Raw genomic sequence first — 23,452 nt, 5'->3', positions numbered from 1 at the left:
GACTCAATTACTGAACTAAAGTTAAGTCACAATAGTTCCCCTCTTGCAGTCTCTCCTGATTTTGTTGAATGTACCTAAAATTGAAAACTTACTAGCATTTGGAAATTGACAGAAAAGTTTGATGCTGGTATAGAATCATGAGGAAATGAATTCCAACCTTAATTAGTTTAGCCTTTTCCAGTATATTTGGCAGTGACATTTATTATACTAAATTACCTCCATGCCTGAATAGGATAAAAATAAAAGCCAGCATTCTTCAGAAATAACACCAACAAAATGAGACAGCTTTATTTCTTAAGAATTGATTGATTGATTTTTATTATTTAAGTTTACATTGTGTTGTTCCTCTGAGGAGCAGTATTTCTGTATCTCTAGCTATGTATAAATTTGAGTAACATTAACCCCACACTTAAAATTCCATTCCTTTCAGTGAATCTCAGTTGTGATCCCTTGAAAAGTTAATAGCATTTATGTGGTTTTTGGAAATGGTGAAACACATCAGTTGTGCCACACTTTAATTGTGCTCTGTAATTTCATTTTTCCAAGTTTGAGTATTAGGACTTTTATTTTTGATGAACTGTCATAATAAATTCTTTAAAAAATAAAGCAATAAAACATTTGCTAATTTTCATATCTCCATACCTCTGCAAATGTCATTTTTATTAGATTTTATTTTTTCCAAAATATCAGTAACCAAAGATATGAAAATATATTTTCTAATATAGGTGAAAAAAGAGAAGGATTACTATTACTATTGTTGTTATTGTTATTATTTTTGGTACCAGGGAATGAACCCATGGGCGCTTTATAACTGAGCCACATCCCCAGCCCCCTTTTTTTTTTTTTTTTTTTTTAATTGAGAGACAGGGTCTCCCTGAGTTGTTTAGGGCCTCATTCAGTTGCTGAGTGAGGCTGGTTTCGAATTTGGGATTCTCTTGCCTCAGCCTCCTGAGCCACTGGGATATAGGCATGCACCACTGGGCCTGGCAGGATAAGAATTTTTTTTTGTAGGAAAGAATGATGCTTATTGAATAGAATTAAAATATAGAATATAGCATTATGTTTTGCTTTTTATCATTTGACTAAAGTTCTTTTCTTTTTTCATTTCTTACACTATAATCCAGGATGGTGATGAGTCATCTCCAATTTTAACAAGCTTTGAATTAGTGAAAGTTCCTGACCCTCAGATGTCTATGGTAATTCTGTTGTGTAATTTTTTAATGGAAGTACTTTTCTCCCTAATGATTATGATTTAGACCCATAAAGTGCATTTTTCTTTTGAAAAAGTAATATATATCTACTTCAATTAGCTTAGAAGTGATTTATAAGTCTACTTTAGCTACTAGAATCAGATATCAAATGGAAATTTCACAAGGTACACTGACATCTTAAAAACAAGGTCAGGATAATATAGAGTTAGGAATCCCTTTTAAAAGAGGTGGGGAATGTTGTTAGAGTGGGAACTTATTAGAATAGGTATTTGAAAGATGGTCATTATACAGAAGAAAAATTTGTATAATTAGGATCTGACAGCTTCGATTAATGGATGAGCATATTTGGAAGACAGACTGTTGTAAAATAAGGAAGATGGTTGTAGCAACTAGAACTACTGATATATAAAGAGCTCTAAAAAAAAAATGTTGAAGAACAAATGATCAAAATCAGAAGTTAGGAAAAAGACATGAACAGACAATTCACACACCTGCAGTCAACTAATAAAATAAATGTGTTAAGAAATCAAAGGAAATAAAAAAACACACATATTTTCTTAAGCAATAATAATGTGGTTAAAACTAATGATGTTGACCATGAGTAAAACAGTCAACACCAGAAGTTTTAAGAAGCTGACATGGCATGTGCATATTTTGACACTAGTAGAGCTTAAGTCATTCATAGTTTTCCACTCTTGAAATGGGTACATATTATTTAAAGATATATAAGGGACTAAAATTATACTAAAATAAAATGTTAAGTATTATAAAATGAGTAAGCAACCATTTTATATTTCTGACTAGATAGCTATCGAGTTTTCTTTTTTGTGAAGTTTACATTCTCAGTATTTTAAAATAATTTATAGGAGAATTTAGTTGAGAGCAAACACCACAAGCTTGCCCGGAGCTTAAGAAGTGGACCTTCTGACCATGATCTCAAACCCAATGCTGCCACGAGAGATCAGCTAAATGTAAGAAAAACTTATAAAATATGAATATAAAAATAGTTTGATGGATATTTCAGTGGCAACTGATGGTACATTAGTTTAACAATGACTTAGATACACATCTTTTCCATGTTGATCAGCCCTATATAATGTCAACACTATTCATGTCTGCATTTAAACAAAATTATGTGGGAGCTTTTAGTAAATGTATTCACTCTAGAAATAGCTACAAATAGTTTTTACTTTCACAATGTAGCATTGTTAGAACATGGCTCTAAGACATTGCCTGAGAGACAAGATGATGTGTAAATGTGCATTGTTGTAGGTATTGAGTTGATAAGAGTTTGCTTTGCTTTTTGTTCTTCCTTTTTTGTGATGGGGCATCATTTATTTTGTTTTTAGTTGAAGTAAATGAACTTTGTAGTACATACTTACATATGAAGTATGACATTTTCATCTTCTTTTTCTCCTTACATCAAATTTAAGTGTTGCTTGGCTGAATGTACCTTCTTGCTTGTCTAGTGATTGTATTATTGAAATATTTAATAAATGAAAAATATTAAATGGAAATATATAGGAAGTACATATTTGACAAGGAAGTTCTTTTTCTGCTTTTTTATAGATTATTGTGAGTTATCCACCAACCAAACAACTTACATATGAAGAACAAGATCTTGTTTGGAAGTTTAGATATTATCTTACCAATCAAGAAAAAGTGAGTGTCTTAAATATTGTCAAAATTTTTTAGGAATGATCAAGATGAGGTAAAAGTACAATCAAAATGCAGTTATTATCAACTTATAATTATTACAGAGAAATATATTTGATATTCCATTAGGGGAGAAAAATAAAGAGGTAGCACAGGGCATGTTTATGTTTGTTGATGCTTAGACAATATCTGAATGGGTTTTGAAGTCAGAGTCTCTTGGATTCAGTTTCTGAAAACAACTTATATATGTTAGAAAGAAGTAAATTACTTTTTGTTATTATTCTAGTGGAGACAGCTTTCTTTCACAGGTGAGATAATATAAATGAATAACCTAGCAGAGCACCTGGTATGTTCTTTGTGTAGAGTGAATATTATTGTTTTAAAATCTTATTGTTCTTACCTCTTTGAATTTGGACTAGTAGGAAAATTTTACACTATTAAAAGAATTATAGAATTCTGGAGTTGTGGCCAGAGGGAAAATAAGAACATTAATGAAAAGGTAGAAATTGAGTTAGTGAAGTGGCAAGCAGAATAGAAGTTCGGTGATTTGAGATGTTTGATTTCCATAGTGAAACCATGGAGTGGATAGTTTCTAGAGAAAGAAGTGATGAAGTCATCAGCCCTAAGTTTGAGTCTAGAGATTTGGTTTCAAATCTTCTTAGCATTACCAAGAAGCTTTTTTAATATGGGCAAATTATTTCACCTTTTTAAGCTTTAGTTTCCTCATGTTAAATATGAGATTATTAATTGGTAGTATGAATTTTATGTCTCTTTTGGTTCTTAGTATAGTCTGTAATGCTTTATGACAAATGGCCAAGTATTAACTTTTGAAGTATAAAAATAATAACCAGCATTTATTTAAACAGTTACTGTATGCCAGGGATCTTTTAAATTCGATAATAACCCCACAATGTGCACAATGCTGACACTGTTCTACAGATGAAGAAATTTGTTCTTTAGAGAGATTGAGGAATGTTTGAAGAATCCCAACGCTTATACATGGTGCCTCTGGATGTGCTTAATGAGATGGAAGAGAAGGGAGTTAGTGAAGACAAGAAAGGAGAATTTGTAGAGAAAACATTTCCAACATTATGTGCACAATTTCCTTAGCAGGAATGCTGAAGAGCATTAGGAGCAGAGCAGAGAAGCTTTAGAAAAAATAATATCTGTCAGGAAGCTGTTACGTAATTATGTGAAGATGAATTAATATGTTTTACAGTCTCATGAGATGGTTTTTAGCTACTTTGTTTTAACTTATTTTTCTGAACTCATTTTCCTTTCTTTAGTTTCTGAAGTAAAGATAAAAAACTGGTTACAGCTGATCTTGACTCTTTCTTTTCTTTTTAACATTCATTGATACCATGGGAAATTCTTTGTAGATGAATCATATTTATTCTCCTTTATATCCATAGTAAGAATGAGAGAGGAATTTGAGATTTACTATAGCTTTGAGTGTTATTTTCTTCGTCACTGAAGGAAAGGAAATATTCATCAATGAAAACACAGGTTTCTGATTTCATTTTATAAAGATTAAGTTAGTATCATGATACTGTGTTAAATGAAGAGTAACCTTGGTCACAGAAATTGCATCTTGAATGCAGCACAGTGTTGTCTAAAACACACAGCAAGATATTGAATTAAACCTGTTAGGATGTATAGGTTCAAGAAGCATAGAATAGATTTACAGAGCAGAACTTTCTTAGAAAAGCTTGCAAGAAAAATTGTTTGTTTAAACAAGTAGTCACTTCCCACTGAAATTCAATTACTTCTAGGTATGTGCAAAAGAAATAAAATGCTCAAGTGATATAAAGTGTGTGACAAGTTTCATTTAACTAGTTGATTTCAAGTTTTCGAAAGGTAGTGATGAAACTTCAATTCTCAGGACATATTACAGGATTCCTAATGATGCCTAGAGTAGAGTGAAAGATATTTTTTAATTTTGGGGAAGAACTTTTGAGTAAACCAAATGTATATTGGCCTTGAAGTGACCAGAGGAATTATTTACACAGCCACATTTGTATCCTTGTAATAATTTAAAATGGGTTTTGTAGAAAACAAATAGCCCCACAAACCACTCCTTAATTCATTTACACAAAGACATTCTTTTAATGTTAGGTTCTCATAAATTGTGATTTAGCATTTGGGCCCAGTAGCTAAAGAGCTTTCCTAGAGAAAAGGCAGTGCTTAGAAAAGAAATTGGAGAAAATTGTTTCTTACAAGGTTTTCCTTTTTTTTTTTTTTAAACTAAATTTGGTCTTTCTACCTATTTTTTGTATATAGCTTGTCTTGAATATTCTGGATAAAATCCTCTACTCTGGACATGATGTTGTCCATAAAGTTTACATTAATAAATTGATCTAATAAAATTATTTCCAGTTAGTCCACGGTAGATAGGAAGTGACTTATTTTTTTTTGTAGACCCCAAAATGTAAATGTTGTGATTTTTTAAAAGCTATTTTTCATAGTAGCTTTTCTTTAAAAAGTGTTGGTTGAAAATAATTGTTATATTAACTTCATGATCTTGATTATGCCTTGGAGAAGAAGCTATAGGAAGAGTCACATATAGTAAAGATAATGGTTATGCACTTGCTTGTTCTTAGGAGGCTTCTTCTGAGACAGTGATTATAGGACAGTAGTCATATCTGTGTCTATTAATAAGAAGTTGATGCAGAACCATAGCTGAAGTTCAACAAGCATTTCTTCACTTTTTGCATAGCATTGTACAAGGCTCTAGGTATTATATCTACATATTATATAAATGAAATTTGTTTTAGCCAAAGAATGTTTTCACATTAATATGGAGAAGTATGGGGATAGTATTTAAGGGTGACTCTTTTAGTGAAAATGAAGGTGATTGTTGTAATGGAAATATTAAATGTAGCAGGATCGTTATGGTGTGGTGTGAGGAAAGATTGTACTTAAATTTGAGCATACTCTGATGGCATTATTTACTTGGTGATCATTTTTTCATGGAGAAGCTAACAATGAGTAAGGCAGTCTGTTCAGAAAACAATAGTTAGTATGAAAGGTTATTTAAAGAAAAGAAGGCACCAGATTGTTTTGGTTCTTGAGGTTAGCCCTTGGGAATTGGATTTTATAGCCAACAGGAAACTACTAATATCTTAAGTGATATTTTAGGAAGATGAATTTAAGCACTTTGGAGTAAAGTTGACAAGTTATTAAAAAGACATAATTAGGGCTGGGGATATAGCTCAGTTGGTAGAGTGCTTGCCTTGCATGCACAAGGCCCTGGGTTCAATCCTCAGCACCATTAAAAATAAAAAGGAAGGAAGGAAGGATCTAATAATTGAGTTGGGTAGCAGTTAAACCTAAAAATATATATATGGTAAATATAGTATCTTTGGCATTGGTGTAATTGTGATTCTGGTAGTAGGAGATCAGAATTATTAATATGAAATATTATAATGCAGTAAAATGAACATTTGATAATAGACTTAACATACAAAATAGAATGACAATAAGTGAAAATAAAATGATGAACATTTTTCAAAGTATTTATTATATGGAAGCCGCTGTTCTAAATGTTTTACTTTCATTAACTTATTTAATCTTCATCATAACCTAATGAGATAGGTTCCCTAAAAGTTAAATTATGTGATTCAGCTAATATACTGACATATTCAGGAATTAGGATTTGAACCCAGACACCCTGGCTCAATAAAATTGCATTTAAATCCTGTATCTTTACATAGATGAATAAAGCATTTTTAAAAGAGCAGGCCTAGGATAAATTTTCGTCATTATTCTTGTCTTCAAATTATTATTCTTTCTTATTTTTCTTTTTCTTGTTCCCTTCTTCATTTCCTTACCTCTTGGTTTATTGTTTGTTACAGTAATCATTATAAAGTTGTGATTTTTTGTGTGTATGTGTACAGTGTGGTTAATTCCTTGGCAGCAATGTGCACTGAATCTTATTAATAAATATATAAACTGAAAAAAAATCTAGGAATTAGATTGTTTTTGTTGTTGAATCAAGTTCATTGGCATGTTGTAAGATAATACCTACCTACTCATTCCTATTAAGACTGTTGATGTACTACGAAATGGAAAAGCTCACTGTAGTTACTTTAAGAAGTATTGCTTTGTTTCCACATTCAGTCTATAAATACATTTTCAAAGTGAAAAATAAATGCATGGAATTAATTGGGATGGTAATCTGTGTTTCCTATTGAGATTGTGCGTTATTCTGAATTGCTTATAGGAGGTACAGAGGAAATGGACAGCTATCCTCGGAGAATGCTGACTCTAGTTGTAGAGATAAGAAAGTTTACAAAAACTTTTGGCAGTTACAAAAACATCATTTAAATTATAATCGTAAATCTGAGCCAGAGACTAAAGGAAAAACTGAAAGTTGCTGAAAACTTTCTGGAAAAGCTGAGTACAAGCTGACCTTAAAGGTGATAACACTTTTTTTTAGAAAATAACTTAAGAAAAAATTGTAGACAGGGAGAATTATCATAAGATGGGTTAACTTGACTGATGTGTAGAAGAGTAATGAGAGTTTAGTAAATAGAGACTTGGATTGTGGTGGGGGGTATCAGTGGAGTATTTTAAGAAACAGCTAAGAGTTTTTTTTTTCATCTATTTATGTATTTATTTACTTAATTTACTTACTTACAAACTAGAGTGTCTTCATCATCAGTGTGGCATTCATCTGCGGACCCAGTAGAAGGGCTGTCCATATGTGTGGGATTAAGTTTATTCTCATTATCTCCAGAGAATGAACAGAAACAATGGGAAGAAATTATATATAAACATTTTTTGGGGGTCTTTTGGTCCATTATTGTAAAAGCAAACAAAAAGCTTTAGCTGTCTATAAATGTAATGGCTACTTCATACTTTGAAATGTATTCACTGGAATTAAGTAAATAAATGTTGGATTTCTTTTTGGCATAGATGTCATAGGTTAAATTTCTGCTGACAGTGGTTTCTGCTAGGATCACTTATAGCTTTTTTTTCCTTTATTTTTTTGTACCAGGGATTGAACTCAGGGGCATTTAACCACTGAGCCACATTACATCCCTTTTTTATATTTTATGTAGAGACAGGGTTCTGGCTAAGTTGCTTAGGGCCTTTCTAAGTTGCTGAGGCTGACTTTGAACTCCTTATTGTCCTGCCTCAGCCTCCTGAGCCACTGGATTATAGGTATGCACCATTGCACCTGGCACTTATAGCTTTAAGTGTCTAACTTTTTGTGTGACATAAACTGGTATTGAGGCTCTTTGATGGCTTGTCATACTCTGGGTATATGATATAATGAGAATCAAACTGAGTGGAAATTCAGGAAATATTGCTAGGACTAATTGACAGGAAATGGTAATAGATGTATAAAATCAGTGTAAGTGATGGATGGCTTCTAGGATCAGGGCTTGGCTAATTAGAGAATGGTAGGTACCATCTGGTGGGAGAATCTTGGAGCTGATTCTGAATTCTAGGTCTGGCTCATTCACATTTTGAAGTGATGGGTGCACCTTTTATCTTTGCCAAAGTTACATATAATTTAAAGAACGGACAAGATAGTCTCCTTAGTGCCTTTTTAAAATTTTTAATTTAGTGAAATCAAGAATAAGTATAGGGATGGTCACGAAGATTCATTTTATGTCATACTAAATTGTATTTTGTTGTCCATGTGGACATTTTTGAAAACCTAACTAATAAAATGATTTTATTTAGGCAGAGCAGAAATTTAAAATTTTAAAGTTATTTTTGCTTAGGAGATAATTCACAGATAAATTCCTAGTGGAAGAAAAATATGAAGAAAACACTTGGTGTTCTTCCAGGAAAGTATCACCAGAAAGGAGACTTGGCTATAAGTAGAAAACAAGTATACCCTTTTTCTAAAAGAGCAGGCAGTATTTATGCAACCATGAGTGATACCTCCTTAGCTGACAGTCTTGTGAAAACTTCAGTGCTGCCTATCTAAAGAAGTAAGCTTCCAAAAGGATGCTGCAGTCTGTTGAATCAGACTATCTCTTGCTGCATTTGTACTTATCCATTTTGATGCTTTTTTTTTGTGTGTGTGTGGGGGGATTTTGTTGGATTGCATGTCGTTTTTTTTTTCAAGTAGTTACTTCTCAGAGAGACATTTATTCTTGTTTCAGTCCCTATGGGTAGGAATGTAGGAAAGCCAGTGATCATACCCAAGGGAGATGATTGAGAGTGAGACTAGTGATGGGAGTGTCTGCCTTGCTTGTTTGCTGTATTTTGTAACACACTGTTGATACTGCCTAATAACCCTTGATTTTTCTTAACCCACGCAATAGGATGTTATTTCTAATTTTAAAATCTTTTCTGATTTTAGGCTTTGACAAAATTCTTGAAATGTGTTAATTGGGATCTACCTCAGGAGGCCAAACAGGCATTAGAACTTCTGGGAAAATGGAAGCCAATGGATGTAGAAGATTCCTTGGAACTGTTGTCTTCTCATTACACCAATCCAACAGTGAGGCGTTATGCTGTGGCCCGGCTCCGACAGGCTGATGATGAGGTGTGTTATTATTCATTACTTCTGTCTTGACTAGCTACATTTTCAACTAGAGCCTAAGTATAGACTGTATATGTGTGTATATAAGTATGTATATATGTATGTGTGTGTGGGTGGGGCACAGTGTAAGCACTTGTGACCACATGCACAGAGATTTTTTTAGAAGGGTAGAGGATATACTGGGTGTATTTTCAGAAGTAAAATTAAAATATTCCTCCAAGGACTCCTCTGTGAAATGAAAATTTACTTCCTGATCTGTTACGTGATAGGACAGTCTCTCCCAAGACACCTACCTGGCAGCTTGTATTGCTCTGTCTGGAAAAAGGAATTCTAATGAAAAATGGTTTAATGTAGCACCGGCTAGGGAATAATTCAGATCCCCTCTATCAGTCAGTATACAACAAGCCACATTTAATTGTGGCTTTGAAAAGCTTTGGGGCCTTTAAGGTACAAAGATGCATGGTCATCTTAACTGTCCTTCAACTCCTCCTTTAAACTTTAAGCTACTTACAGTTATGTGTACATGTGAATATTTATACACATGTGAGGCCATTAGGAAGGAAGAAACACTAGTTAACACAGAGCATTGCTGGAGTTTGAGTGTTAGCAATTCCCAATTTCTAGTTTGTTTATTTATTTATTTATTGTTGGTACTGGGGATTAAATTTAGGGGCACTTAACCACTGGGCCACATCCCTAGCCCTATTTTGTATTTTTATTAGAGACAGGGTCTCACTGAATTGCTTAGCGCCTCGCTGTTGCTGAGACTGACTTTGAACTCAGGATTCTTGTCTTAGCCTCCTGAGATGCTGGGATTAAAAGTGTGTGCCACCGTGCCCCGCCTGAGTGTTTGCAATTTCTAGTGAAGTAAACTAGTCCATCAGATTTTCTTTTTATAGGGTGAGTGCACCCTGAAACATAACCTAATAATTTATGATAAGGCTTATGGGGCATGAAATAACTCCTCTGAAGAAAAAAAAAATATGTGTGTGTGTGTGTGTGTGTGTGTGTGTGTGTGTGTGAATGCTGATCACACGGAACAACTATTGTCAATGATCTCTAGAAAAACAAAAATAGTGAAATCATTTTGAATTAGTAATGGCTTCTGAATTTCAAGAAGCACCATTATTAATGTCTAATTCTATGTAGGTATTTAATTAAAGTAAATTTCAAACAATAAAATAAATAATATAGTGAACCCTCCCATATAATTCATCCTTCTTTAACAGCTGTCATCTATAGAGCCACTTATTTTGTGATGCCCTCTTACTTCTGACCAATTGACTACAAATTAGGGGTTCTTGGGATCCCCTCTTGGGTTGGATATTTTATTGTCCTGACTTGTAAAACTCAGGGAAACATTACTTCCTTTTGCTTATTTATTACTAAGGATGCTTTAAAGGATACAAATGAGCAGACAGATGAAGGATACAAATGACCAGACATTGTGGGAAGACCTGAGCACAAGAACTTTAGTTCCCAAGTGGTTGGGATACCCCATCCTCCTGCTATCTAGACACATTCTTGTTCACCAATCTGGAAGCTTTTTAAATCCTGTTATTTTTAATTTTTATGGATCCATCAATTATAAGGTATAATTGATGAAATCACTGGCCTTTGGTGATTAAGTCATTAAGTCATTTTTTCCCTATATCCTAGAGGTTTCAACCTTCCAATCACATGGCCACTTTGTCTGGCAGGCTGCTACCATCTGCAGTGACTTTCCAAAAGTTACCTTATTAAAATTAACTCAGGTGTGGTTTAAAGGGGCCTGATAGTCTCCTTTCACCTGTGTGACTCTTTATCAGTTAGAAATTATTAGTTTTAGGGAATCTGACTAGGAACCAGAGATGTAGACCAAATATATTTCTTTGATATAACAGTGTCCTATGTAGCTTCTAATATATTCTTATTAATTATAATAATATGCGTGTATATTATCTGCACTGTCACTTAAAGATAATATAAATAGGATTATACTATTAAAAACTTTATTATTAAATGGAAAGTTTATCTTGGATGTTTTCTTATTATATATAATTCCCACCTATAAAGTGTGGAAGCATCAGTAAACAATTATCTATGAAATGGTGAAGGATGTTTAATCTCTTAAAAATATATTGTGTTCTGGATTTTATAGACAACTATTGTAGGGAATAAAACAAAACAAAACAAAATATTTTTCCTCCTAGAATTTTGGCTAGAGATCTAGCCAAAGAAAATTAACAAGATAAATCTGCAAATTTATTAAACAACGTTTATATGACACAGGAACCTTCTTAATTAAATAAAAACCTGAGAAAATGATAAAACCTGAGCATTTTTATAGTAGGTTTAATGAAAGGGGGACAGTCACAGAAAATGTTATAGAACAAAAGGAAGAAAAGCCAAGAGTAGTAAATGGAGAAAGAAGAGCATGTTTATTGAGAGAGCTCTCCAGTGTCCCTTTGTCTTAAGATAAACGTGCCTAGGGCTGGGGATGTGGCTCAAGCGGTAGCGTGCTCGCCTGGCATGTGTACGGCCCGGGTCCGATCCTCAGCACCACATACAAACAAAGATGTTGTGTCCATCGAAAACTTACAAAATAAATAAATAAATATTAAAAAAAAAAAAAAAGATAAATGTGCCTCCAGGTATAGGAAGGGCTCTTTTCACCTTAGGGTCTTAGGGACAGTTCAGAAGAAGCCAAAGAGTCATTTCTGCCCCTGCTTTTTCTCAAACTTAAAACATATGGATTTGACTCAAATATTCAGTTGAAATATTTGAATGCTGAGGCGCTATATTTGATGTATTCTGAAACCTGTAGATCTACCTTATTCTTTTTGAACAATAGCATAATATTGCACTATGAGTTTATTTTATAATTTTAATTTAAACATTGAGCTTCTTCATATAGGTAGGCAGGCAGTTATTTTCAGTCTTTTAATATAAGTGTGTATGTATGTATGAATTGTTTGCATTGGAATTATTGGGTCAAAAGATACAATTTTACCATCTTGCTGATAACCCTCTATAAGTCTTCTATTTTTGTGCCTGTATCGTACTTTTAAAACTTCACCAGCTTTATAGTACTTTAAATGTATGATTAGATATTCTTTCCTTCTCTTACTTTTAAAAAATTTTCTTTATAGTTTTTGGATATTGCTTTCCATGAAATTTAGAATGGTTTTATCATTTTCTTATACCGTTTTACCAGAGTCTTGAGTTGAATTAGAAAAATATTTTATCTTAGTGATATCAAATTCTCTTTTTTAGCTACATAAGATTTTTTTATTCATGCACATCAGGAATCATTTACAGTTATAAATGGCCTCATCCCTTTTTAATCTTTTATTTTGCTTCTCTTTAATTACATATGTGATATAATATTTGTTTTATTTTAGTCACTTAATCCATTTCTCTTAATGATTCTAAAAGACCAGGTAGGGTTTTCATATTTCTTAGATGTAGAACCATGCTATCCAAAAAATATCCTTTTTTCAAAAATATGTTATTTTTCTTTCATTGCATCAAATGTGCTAATAATAATGATGAGTAAAAATAGTGATATTGAATAATGAATTATAAAAATGATAGCTGTTGGTCATTTTATGGGAATACTTTAATATTTTACTCTCTAATGTGTATTTCTAACTGGTTTTAGTCAAATACTCTTATTTATGTTGAAAATTTCTTTTTGTCTGTGCTTATGAATATGTTTAAATAAAAAATGGCTTTATTATCATTCTTTTGGCACTTGTTCATATGGTCTCTGACCTTTAAATTGTTAGTCTATTTCCTAAAAGGTTTTTTCTTTTTTTAAATTTCCTAAAGTGTTAGGCGAGCATGTTACCACTTGAGCCACATCTCCAGCCCTGTATTAATTTTTAAAGTTGCATTTATCTAATCTGCTAAGAAAAAGAATCTTTTCTTTAGATTTCTTAGTTCACATAAACCATCTACAGTTTTGTTTTATTTTATGCTTTTCTGATGCTATTTACTATGTGCCTAATCCAGAAGAGGATTAGGATTCTTTTGTTAACTGATTTTCTCCTGTTTTTATTATGTTCATTTTATAGCTAAGAATGCAGTGAGGCATCAAGAGGCTAATTATCCTAGTAACATACCAAAGGTGACACAGCTGAAAAATAGTAGATAAAAGTAAAATGTTAGTTTGACATTTAGGAATAAATTGTGTCTCTAATTATTTTTTATCTAATATTAGCTTTTTTTGTTGTTTATTTTTCAGGATTTGTTGATGTACTTACTGCAGCTGGTTCAGGCTCTCAAATATGAAAATTTTGATGACATAAAGAATGGATTGGAACCTACCAAAAAGGATAGTCAGGGCTCAGTATCAGAGAATTTGTCGAATTCTGGAATAAATTCTGCAGAAATAGATAGGTAAGGATATTCATGGAGGATGTGCTTTAAAATTTTTTCTCCCTAGTCAAGTTGTTTCCTTCTTTACTTTTTTTCCCAGATATACCAAACCCAAACTCTATTGCTTTTGTGAATTATGGCATATACATTCATTGAGCACAAAATACTGTTTTATAGAGCAGATTTTTGCAAGCTATTAAGTCGGAATACCTTAGTTAAAATCTCAATTCTGCCATTTAGCAAACTTGTTTAAGTTACATTTTTTGTGGCCCCACTTTTCATAATAAAATTTAGTATAGCATTAGTAACTGATCATAAAAGGTTGTGTGAAGATTAAATGAATTAAGACATAAAGCATTTAAAAGATGGTCTAGCATATAGTGTTCAGTAAGTATCAGCGACTATTACAATTCTTGTTAAAATATATTTATTTGAGCAGGTTAGTTGGCTCAAGTAGTTTAATGAAATGTATTTTTTAATTAGTTGTCTTCACCTTTTTTTGGTATATTAAACAGCATGTTATTTGGACTGAAAGCTATTAAAAATGGTAACAACTAAAAAGTCCCATCTGTGTACCTGACCCAGCAAGTGTCAACTGTGTACCTGACCCAATGTCACCTTATTATGACAGTCTCTGAGGTTGATATTTATATTCTTAATTTAGAGATGAAGGATATAATTTTAAGTAAATTGCTCAGGCTTATGTCTTACAAATTGTCATTGACTCCCAAATTCTTCTGCTTTGCCACTTCTTTTTTATAAAATTTTAAAAATGTGAAATAAATGGGATATTCTGTTGAAATAAAAAAAGTGAGGTAGAAATGATATAAAATGTAAAGGTGAGGAAACTAATGAATAAACTAGATTTAGAATTCAGATTTCCTGAATCAGTTCAGTCATTTAATTTATTTTATTGTCCCAAGATTGGAAATCTGAATTTTTCTTCATGTATTTGATACTGCTATGCTCTATCTTATGTGTGTGTACAAAGAGCTGGAAAACAGGAAAACACTAATTCTGTTTCCCATTACTGCTAAATATTTCTATAGTTTTAAGAGAAGAAACCCCTATGTTTACACCCACTGTAGATTGGAGCCCTTCAGTCTCAAGCCATTCTTACTTGCCTGATCTTTACTTATGCTACCTTTACTTGTGCCACCATGAAAGACAAACTAGTAAAGGTCTTTTCAAGGTTTTATGAGAGGATGCAAACTGTAAACCAATATTTCCCAAATTGTGTTTGGCTAGGCATTTATTCTATGTGATTTTTAAGAAGATCAAAATGGTGGGATGATCTTGTGGTCAAATATGATTGGAGAAGGTGGGTTTAATGTTAAATGGTCTTAAACAAAAATACAACCAAGTCAAACAAAGCAAAATATAACCCTGTAGTATTTACGAAAACCTCTGCAAACATGCAGACTTGCACATAAATCTCCAAGATACTGTTACCTATAATCTTTGACCTTGGAGGTTTTTTCTCCTGGAATATAATGTGATTCTAGCGTTGCACAAAAGAAAACTTTAGGAAGTGATGCATTAACCAGCCACAATCAAAGTGAATTCTTAAAAAAAAAAAAAAAAGTGTTTTATCTTAGAGTGTGTTTCAGTGATCTCTCCTAATACTTTTTCAGCTCACAAATTATAACCAGCCCTCTTCCTCCAGTGTCTTCCCCTCCTCCTGCATCTAAAACAAAAGAAGTTTCGGATGGTGAAAATCTGGAAGTGAGTACAAAGCTTTTCAAGCTTGCTATAGGAGAGATCCTACCAAATAAACATCTTACGTTGGTCTTCAAAACCTTTATTTTGTTTAATCTAAGTATTATAACTTTGTTAAATAACTTATTTTATGATACATGTTTATGACTTTTCCCCTCAGTATAATGTGCTGGATAATATTCAGTTCATTTTATTGGTGCTTTGGGCATATAAATGGATTCATATGCAATGTGAAAATAAACTAGGCTTAAATATTTTATTAGGGAAACCGAATATTTATGGTTAATGCATTTATGAACAGGATTGCAATTGTCAGTGTGATTACATTGTAGAAATGTACAACTTTGGCACTAGGGATACTATACTGAGTGTCTGCTTTTAATTCTACAGGTAGGTGGACTCATTTTCGATGTAAAACAGTTCTCTTTCTTAGGCTAGTACTACTCTGAAAGGTTTATTTGGAAGTGCATTCTAAAAGCTGATCTAGAACATATTGTTAAATTTGTCCCCATAACTTTTAGGAAGCATTTCTACTCCAGAAGCTGAAAACAAATACTGCATTAATATTTAACAATCTAAATATTAGAAAGTTCAGTTTGTTTCTTAATACGTGTGTGTACACATATATATATATAGCTTTCAGTCAGATTTTGAAAGCTAATGATTTAATAAATCATTTTTTTAACTATTAATTAGTGAGAGAGATTTGAATGTTACGTACAAACATAACAGACCATATTTAACTGTAAAAAAAACTTTAAATCAAAAAGATCATAGACTCCTTAGGTGATCTCTTTAAGAAACCTTTCTGCAAAGGGCTCTTTTGCTCTTTGAAAGCTAAGAAATTGATTCAATTGTTTAGTCATTCACACATAATTTTGGTTCTTTTTTATGAACCAGAAACTGTTCTAGATGCTAATATTAATGAAGCAGAAACATAACAGTTACCATCTTTGTTGCCATGGAGCTTATACTCTAATGTTACTGTGCAGAATAATCAATAATATCTTCATGTAGAAGAAGAAGTGCTTATTTTTAAAGGAGAACATAAATCAGAGGATGATAGGGAATGTTGGTAGTATAAGGTGGTTGTAGTTTCACAAAGATTTCTCAGGAAAGGCTTCCCGGAAGAAGTAACATCTGTGGAAAATAAGTACAGGAGGGAACAATGACATGGATTTTAGGGAAGGACATTTTAAAAAGAGGTCACGGCAAGTAGAGATGCCTTAAGACCAGTCCTTAAATGTTTGAGTACCAACAGAGGCCAGCTTGTTTGGGGAATGAGGGTAAGTGATCAAGGCAGAAGACTCCTTCTGAGAGAGAACTAGATGATCAGTTTTGTATGGCCTGTAAGCCATTGAACCAAATGAGTTTTACTTGGAAGCTATTGAAATAATTCAGAAGAGACGGGTTAGAGGTATGAACCAGGATGGTCAACATTGGAAGTGCAGTGAAGTGATTGAATTTTAAAAGCTATGTTCAGAATATCATTTATTATACTACCTTTCATTCAAAACTTTTAGGTTAAAAATTTTAAAAAGTGTTCATGTATTTGTGTATGACTCTTTTGAATGATGAACCTATATGTTGTTGCTCAATGAACAATTCACTTTAACCTTTTCTTGAATGATAGTTCAGGTAATCCAAGCTGTATATCACAGAGCAATAGGAATTATTTTGATAGATATTTCCCTTCCTTTTCTCTATCCCAGTAAAGTAATAGCATTATATAAGCAGTTGTCACCTTGAAATTGTAATTAAACAACTTGAGATACTAACCATCTTTTCTCCTCCCTGACACTTTGGCATAGTCTCATGTTCTTCTGTGTGTCTCTCATGGAGGTTTAGAAGACCATTTTGTAAATCTGGCCACATATTTTAAAAAAGATAACTCAAAAAAAGATATTTTAAAAATGATGACTCAGTTCTCATTGTTTAAGGATGGTCATATTTCATAAATTCAAATAATTTTTATTTGAAAAGAAGGTATGTACCTCATCTGTTGGATGCAGCATTGTACATATGCCACAGAGTAAATTTGTTGTGTTATTGAAATCTTGTACCCTTTCCTAAAGTTTTTTTCTCTCTATCTATGAAAACACTAGGGAAAAAAATTCCCCTGGATAATAGAATTATCACTTTTTCTGTGTTTGCTTTAAATATTTTAAAGGTTTTTTACTAAGAGCATTCACATAATTCAAAACTTCTGTCACTATTTAGTAATCTTTTGTGTAATGTTCCCCCTCCCTAAAATCTGTTTTATGAAATGTTAAAAGAGTTTTGTCATGATTAGTATTCTGTGGTCAATTTTTTGATATTTTAAATATTTTTGTGACCTTATGTTTAATTTATTTATTTGGTAATGGGAATTGAACCCAGCAGTGCTTAACCACTGAGCCTTATCCCCAGTTCTTTTTTATATTTTTATTTAGAGACAGGGTCTTGCTAAGTTGCTTAGGGCCTTGCTCATTTGCTGGGGCTGGCTTTGAACTTATGATCCTCCTTCCTCAGTTTTTGAGCTGCTGGGATTATAGGTGTGCACCACACTCAGCATGACCTTACATTTTAAACATATCTTAAAAACATCTATGGCTAAATATTGCTTTTTAAATTCAGTTTTAACTTAAAAAAAAAAAAAAAACACCAGCAAGTGAACCCAGGGATGATAAGCCACTGAGTTATATCCCTAGCCCTTTTGATTTTTTATTTTGAGAAAGGACCTTGCTTAGGGCCTCACTAAGTTGTGGAGGCTGGCTTTGAACTTACGACCCTCCTATCTCAGCCTCTGAATTGCTGGAATTACAGGCTTGTGCTACCTTGTCCACCTAGCATTCTCTTTTTAACTGGATCTTTTATCCTATTTGTTTTTATTGTGATTATTGCTCTATTTGCATGCATTTAATCAATTATGTAGAACTTTCTATTCTGTCTCATATATTTAAAAAAATTTTTTTCTTGACAGTCTTTGGCTAAATCTCTCTTACCATCCTCTACCTCAACCCTAGTTTGTAAATCATATTGTTGATGTCAATTATTTTATTGATTATGCTGGATATTTTACTTGTGTTTTTAATTTTTAGTTTAGCATAATCAGTATTCTTCTTCTCCAGAACAGTACATACCCCTTCTCTACTTGTATGTCCTTTTATTCCCAATGATTATTTAGTTTTATTTTTAATCTCTAAATTAAGTAATATTGTTGTTGTTATTATCGTATATACTCAATTAATATTTAGCAATATTTACTTCAAAGGATACTTAGGTTCTTGTGCACCATTCCTTCTGGTATCTGTCACCTGCAACATGAGATGATTTTGTTTTCCTAAAGTATTTTTTATTTAAATTGTTTAAAATTTTTAAAGCATTGGTTATCCAAATCGAGTTTAAAAAGTTGCATCACATATGTAATATGCTTCATAGTTGTTAAAAATTTAATTCTTCCCTATTTATTCTCTTGTGAATAATTTTATAGAAAAAGCATAGTTTCAAATGAAACATGTTTTCTATTTAAATATATACATCATTATATAAAAATGTGACATCCTTGTAACATAGTCAAAAGATAATCTTGAAGCCTGCAATCTGCCTTTTGAACTCATTTGTGCATTCAACTTTGATTATAGCTTTCTGCTTGAGGATTTTCCTTATTGAAATTTTTTTTTCGGGGGGCGCACATTCAGACTCTAAAATTGGAGATACGATTCTCACCACCCACAACTGAAAGCATTGACACATCCACCTGTGACAACTACCTCTGATTTCTGTAGCTATTAAGTACCACTACTGCATTGATAACGTCTAATCCATTAATTCCTGTCCTTTTTCTTGTTTATCAGCCCTCTTCAGTGTTTGCTTTCCTCTGAATATACTTGTAGCCCATGGCTCATCATTTTAGTCATTCTCTTATCAGTGCTTTCATTTCCTTTGGCAAAATCTCAATTTTTGCTAAGCCTCATTAGTTACTTAATTTCTCTGTGCTTGAATACCACTATTTAAAAATGCATAGTTTCGCATATTAATATCACTGTACATTTATGATACATTCACAAACCTCAGATGGGATTTAATGCAGTTGCCATCTTACATTTCTCTAGGTGATGATGAATCTCCCTGCTTTTAGTGACTCTTTTGTACTTTATTCTTCATTTCTTACTACCCTGTCTGTCTCTCAATCTCCAGGTAACAATTCTGTTTCATAATTAAAGGAAACTAATAGACCACTTAAAAAATAAACTTGAATTCGTCATTTTTTCCTTCTTTCTTCTTACACAGAAGAAACAGTTTCCTTTAAAGATATGCTTCTTCTTTTTTTTAAAAGAATTTAACCTTTATTTATTTGTTTGTATTGTTTATTTGTTTTAATGTGGTGTTGAGGATTGAATCCAGGGCCTTACCCATCCTAGGCAAGCACTCTATCATGAGCTACAACCTCAGCCAGCTCTTTTATTTTTCTGATAGAAATATCCAAATATATATTAGAATCCCCATCTTAAAAATCCAGAAAAGCAAAATAAATTTATTTTCCTTTGACATCTCATAAATAACACTTATTTTCTTACTTTCACAATCAAGATTCCCAAAGTTGTTTTTGTATACTCATCTTTTCCTTCTTTTCCAATCTTTAAGCTACATCATTTTGGCTTTTGCTTAAAACTCACTTTAGTAAATCACTGAATGACTTTAATGTGGCTGCACATATTTTCAGTTCCATTGAGTGTTTTCCAAATAATCCCTTCTTGAAAAACTAGCATCTCATGTTTTTAATGATACCAAACATTCCTTGTCACCTCGATGTTTCTTTTCAGTTTCCTGCATCAACACACTCTCCTCTGCTTGATGTCTTAATGTTCCTTAGGATCCTATATTTTCAGTTTACACTTACTCAGATTAACATTTCCTCAGCTCTTTCATTTAAGTTTCAAATTATATATTCAAGTACTTAGTTGATCTCCACTGTACATATATTTTTAAACATTTTGTTTTAGTTGTAGTTGGACACAATACCGTTATTTTGTTTTTATGTGGTGCTGTGTATTGAACCCAGTGCCCCACATGTGCTGGACAAGTGCTGTACCACTGAGCCACAGCCCCATCCCCTTCGATATATATTTGTCAGACATTTCAAACAATATTTCAAAATACCTGTCTCTTCAATTCTTAGCCTGCTTCTTATCTGCAACATAATAAATCAGCCTGTTTGCTAGATTCAGAAATTTGGGAGTTATCATTCCTTCCTACTTCCTCTTCATTAGCAAATCCTATTAATTATATTTATAAAATAGTTCTTAAACTTGTCTTGTTCCATTGTGTGTGTCTCTCTCTCTCTCTCTCTCTCTCTCTCTCTCTCTCTCTCTCTCTCTCTCTTTACTTTTCTAGAGTACTATAATAGCATCCTAACTGATTTCAGGTCTGTACTTCTTTGAGCAACCAGAGTCATGTTCATAAACTGTAAATCAGATCATCCCACTCTCCTTTTAAGATCTTTCATTGGATATCCATTACTTTTCAAGTAAAATCCATACTCAGTAATATGACTTTAATCATCTTGCATTGTCTACCTTTTCAGCCTCTTCGTTTAATTTTCACTATATTTCAGCAACATTGGGCCCTTTTAAAATTCCTTGAACAAACCAAGTTCAGGGCCTTTGTGTATAGTATCATCCTGATTTTGTTTAAATGTGATGTCCTCGTCATTAACTTTTATGCCCTCTTAATCTTAATTATTTCTGTGACCATTATTTTTTATGTCTTTCTCCTTTCAGAAGTTCCAGAAGGACCAGGGACTCTGAACCATGATGCTAACTTGTTTTATGTTGTCTGATTTAGAATAAATATTGGATGGATGGATGGATGGATGGATAGATGGGTTGATGGATGGAGGAGGGGAATGAGGAAGGGTTGAAAGAAATGGATAAAAGAAAATCTGAACCATGATTTAAGACACATAGCTGAAAGCTCATATGCCAATGTATGCTCATTTATCCCCTGTCCCTGTTGATAGCAGATGGTAATATGTATACATTTCTTTTTATTCTTTTAGCAAGATCTTTGTACCTTCTTGATATCAAGAGCCTGCAAAAACTCAACACTGGCTAATTATTTATACTGGTATGTAAAAATAATTTTGTTTCTCATCCCTTTTAAGAACTATTTTTCACCATGCTGTACATAAAGACAATTTTAAATTAAGATGTGAACAACCATTAAAAGCCTAGATAGAATATTTATATTTATGTGCATTTCTTTATGGCTATGTTTACGGAAATGTTTGTTAACATCACTGCTTCTCTTCCTTTTACTATGTTTTCAAGAGCTAAGATATAGCTGGGTGATCTAATGCTACTGCTTCTTTTCTTTTTTCATAATTTTTTTTTCTGTTTGCCTTTTGTGCTATTTAAATAATATATGACACTTTATATAATTTTTAAGAGTGTGTTTTCACATTATTTACCAAAACATTTGAATCATTCAAAAATAAAAAACTGGAATTCAAAGTTACCTTATTTCATCTTAAAGATAAGAATGTATGCCATAAAGAGGTATACCGTAACTGAACTTGGTATGCCCTCATCTAGAATGAGATCATTTATCTATTACTTTACCATTTTTGGCATATTCTCAGTGAGCTTGTCTTATTTTTCACTGTGTAGTTGAGTAGGGCAAGTATAGCTATCTCTGCGTTACCTAAGAACAGTATTCTCAGTGAGTGGAAAGAAAGAGAAACTGAGTTACAGAAAAGGTGACTTCCTGCGACACAGTTACCATAAAGCATGGCTCCATCTATAAGTTATAGAATTTTGAAGGGTAGAAGACAAGTAGCTTAAAGCACCATGAGAAGTATTTAGATTCAATAAAAGAAAGCATTAGGATTAAATACCACGTAAAAGAGTTTTATCCAGCTTTACAGAGCAAACAGAGGACAGAGCCAGCCGGATCAGCTCTACCTGAAGCCTTCTTTACATTTGACAAAGTACTTAACACTTTTTAAACTTCTTGACATAGTTTTTGGCTTGACTATAAAAATGATCTATTAGCTAATCTTACTGTTTAATTTGTAGCCTTAACTTAAAAAGTACAGATTAGTAGATGTGCATTCTAAAGCTCTTTATTTTAAAATAACAACAAGGCATTCTACTTTTCATGAACAAATTAAACAAAATACTAGTGTGTTTTAGCCTCATTTTGGAGAAACTGTCCTATGGGTTGAATCAGTCCTTAACTCCACTCTCCTATACTATGAAAATAATATCCTAGGTACCACCCTGTAGCCAAGAAATAGATAACCAAATCAGAGCCCTGTGGTAACTGACAAGATGCTTTTATCTACATTAACAATATTTGCTTAAGACTTTTTGGTTTTCTTTACCACACAAAAAAAATCAGCATCAACAATTTTAATTAAATCAGTCATTTTCTCCTTCTGTGGAAATTGCCTGTGGATGGTTTGGAACCTGTGATTTATTTTGCCCCTGTGTTGACCTTTAGTAGTGCGAAGAAAAATAGTTCCGTGCTTTTGCTTTAGCAGTTTAATATAATATTCATAAAAGTACATTTCCCTCACATTAAATCTTAGTATTCCATTGAAGATATATCTACAGAATATTTTGGCTAGTTGTTAATCACCATTTTTCCTTAGAAGTATTTACTCAGAATTTCTCATTACCAAATTTCTGTTTCTTTTTAATATAACATTTTGCTTCTTAATGTTCTGTATACCAGTTTGAATTGTAATGTGTATGTCTGTTCACTGGTATTACAGAAAAATATTTCCTCTTGAAAATCTATTTAATAGGTAAAGGAAACTAGAGGAAAAAACGAGTAGGCCATGTTGCTGAGTTTTTGAGTATTTCTATCTTAAGTGTTTTAAAATTAAGATTTATGTGTTTTTTTAATTCATTACTGAGAATTTCTTTATAGATATTTTGTCCCCTTGTAATGTTCATGGAAAGTTTTTTTCTGGCTCAGAATTTATAGTCTAAATTAGTCACTATTATAAAAA

At 32.5% G+C, this 23,452-nt stretch overlaps 1 protein-coding gene across 3 annotated transcripts in view; it reads left to right on the top strand.

The window, feature by feature from the left end:
* The window catches only part of Pik3c3 (phosphatidylinositol 3-kinase catalytic subunit type 3), a 120,609-nt gene that overhangs the window by 37,175 nt on the left and 59,982 nt on the right, over positions 1-23,452 (top strand). For all 3 annotated transcript variants that reach the window (XM_078030101.1, XM_078030100.1, XM_078030102.1), the window contains 7 exons: positions 1,125-1,196; positions 2,078-2,182; positions 2,781-2,873; positions 9,190-9,375; positions 13,601-13,755; positions 15,369-15,459; positions 21,494-21,561. In XM_078030101.1, coding sequence (XP_077886227.1) covers positions 1,125-1,196; positions 2,078-2,182; positions 2,781-2,873; positions 9,190-9,375; positions 13,601-13,755; positions 15,369-15,459; positions 21,494-21,561 — 770 coding nt within the window. The remainder of the gene's footprint in view (positions 1-1,124; positions 1,197-2,077; positions 2,183-2,780; positions 2,874-9,189; positions 9,376-13,600; positions 13,756-15,368; positions 15,460-21,493; positions 21,562-23,452) is intronic.

The sequence above is a fragment of the Ictidomys tridecemlineatus genome, chromosome 13 (genome assembly GCF_052094955.1).
Source record: "Ictidomys tridecemlineatus isolate mIctTri1 chromosome 13, mIctTri1.hap1, whole genome shotgun sequence".
Classification (NCBI taxonomy): domain Eukaryota; kingdom Metazoa; phylum Chordata; class Mammalia; order Rodentia; family Sciuridae; genus Ictidomys; species Ictidomys tridecemlineatus.
The sequence above is the reverse complement of the archived record's forward strand: the minus strand, read 5'-3'. Positions and strand labels throughout refer to the sequence as shown.